This window comes from Quercus robur, chromosome 4, assembly GCF_932294415.1.
Source record: "Quercus robur chromosome 4, dhQueRobu3.1, whole genome shotgun sequence".
Taxonomy (NCBI): Eukaryota; Viridiplantae; Streptophyta; class Magnoliopsida; order Fagales; family Fagaceae; genus Quercus; species Quercus robur.
In genome coordinates, this window is record NC_065537.1 from 43877213 (window position 1) to 43879436 (window position 2224).

Here is a 2224-nt window from a genome sequence, read left to right on the forward strand (position 1 = left end):
CTAATTTTTTGCCACTTGCAGAAGCAAAGCAGTTTGGTTTGTCGCTATGCTTGCCTCTGGAACATTCCCCAACGCTGGATTTTCCTTAGAGATATTGTTTTCCCCAAGACCAACTGACTCGGGTATGCTTGAGTTGTCAGAGGGTACACGATATCCAACGTTGCCGGTTTCCATCTCCGTCGTTGTTTGGGCTTCGCTACTAGTGATTCGAGTTCTGCTTTGCTCGCCCTTTGAGTTCCAACCAGCCCTTATCCATTCCCCATACTGTTTTTCTATCTCTTGCCCGTTGGTGGTTTCTAAACAGTGCTTAATATCGTGACCGATTCTTCCGCACATAGAACAGAGTGTTGGTAGCCTTTCATATTTGAAAGCTACCCAGTGATTGACACCCTTAGGGCTGGATACATAGCCTCCTCTTTGTAGAGGATTTTTTATGTGAACATCAACTCTTATATTCATAAACTTTGCCTGGTTGGATTGCCAAGAGCATTTGTCAACTTCTAAGAGATTGCCGATTGTGCCTCCAATGTCTTTACCTACCTCTTCATTCATGAACTCAAATGGCAGACCCCAGACTTGGACCCAAAAAGGGGTATGCATGAATACTATGTTTGTAGAAGATAGACCTTTTTTCCAGCGACACAGGAAGAGGAGGTTGTTTTCAAAGTTCCACGGACCGCTCTTTTCAACCCATTCCATTTGATATCTAGATCTGAACTTGAACTGCAGAATATCATTGCCTACCTCGACTATTCTTAGATCAGACCCTAGCTTCCAAGCCGTTTTGAGTGTGTTCTTAAGGGCGTGAACATTCTGTTGACGATCTGAAAGCAATTTTCCGAAAAGGCTTATAAGCATTCTTCAAGGAGAGTGACTAGATTGGTGTTTGTGATTCGTATCTCTTCCCGTTTTTCTTTGGTTAACTTGAGGTTTGGAGGTCATTCGAGACTGTTTCTTCCATAGCAGAGGGGGTGTTGACTACTGCACATAGATTGGGTTTATGGTTGGCCAAGGAAAGACCCTAAAAGAGTAAGGGGAGGGAGTTCTCATTTAGGCCGAGAGGGAAGACTCCTATGAGGGAGAGAGCACAGTTTCTCATGTTTATCTTTTAGCCCTAACGAAGTCAAAATAACATTTTTAGTCCCTAATATTTCAAAAGGAGTGATATTGTGTATTCTTTTTAGTTTGGCTATGTCATCTAAAGGATTAAAAATGTATTCTAGTTAGTTCAATCAGTAAAATTTCTTATAATTGAACAAAAAAGTTAAGGTTCAAACTTCTCGCTTACATCAAAACTGATTAATCTGATAATAAAAAGTAATTATTATCATATAATAGATACTCATGGTTGAATTCCTATTCTAAATAATAATAAATTTAAAAAAGAAATAGAAAAAGTAGTTGCCGACATATCAACGTGCATTTTAAATATTTCTATACGTTCGAGTTGCAACTGTGCAACAGTACGTTTATTGTTTTTCACTTCTATAATTATCGTTTGCCTCTTTAACCAAAAAAAAGTATCATTTGCCTCACTAGTCCAAAATGAAATGTCAAGTAAGCATGGAATGGCGTGCGCAGGACAGATCTGATAATCTTAAATGAAAACAAAAGGGCAAAATTAAAGTGACCAATGAAAGTTGGAGCTTTACACAATGATCCAGAAAATAGTCTCATACTTAATCATACTCGAATTTTACTTGCTCCTCTATGTTATTTTAAATGATTGCTTTGTTTACTTATCAAAAAAAAAAAAAAAAAAAAAATGATTGCTTTGTTTGTTTGCTTTGACGCCAAAAGACATTATATAGAGACTCTCAAAAAAAAAAAAAAAAAAACATTATATAGAGACGTGCAAAGTTGCTACACTAGTTAAAGTTGTCACTCTTTGACAATGATCTTTTCTCATTTCTCTATCCTAACTCATTCGGCCGTCTCTAAAAACATGAATGATCTCACTAGTTTTGGTTTTTGTACTATAGGAAGCAAAAACAAATTCAAAATCAGTTTTTGTATTTTGATGACCAGAAAATTGTACATACTATATTAATTGGCAGATAAAATGTGTGGCTCTAGAAAATGATCATTCTACGGAGCTAAATACCAATGATATGGGACAAAATAATGAAGGATTAATGTAACATATATAATTGGGTTTAAACTTTTGAGTTAAGTGGTGTCTCTAAATGTTATATTAATTACTTAATTGGAATCTCACATTTCA

The 2224-nt window shown here is 36.2% G+C and overlaps 1 protein-coding gene across 1 annotated transcript; it reads right to left on the minus strand.

Moving 5' to 3' along the window:
* Nucleotides 1-858, minus strand: LOC126721931 (uncharacterized). Its single transcript, XM_050425021.1, has one exon. It carries the CDS (start codon nt 856-858, stop codon nt 1-3), a length of 858 nt encoding a protein of 285 aa, XP_050280978.1.
* Nucleotides 859-2224: the final 1366 nt, after the last annotated feature.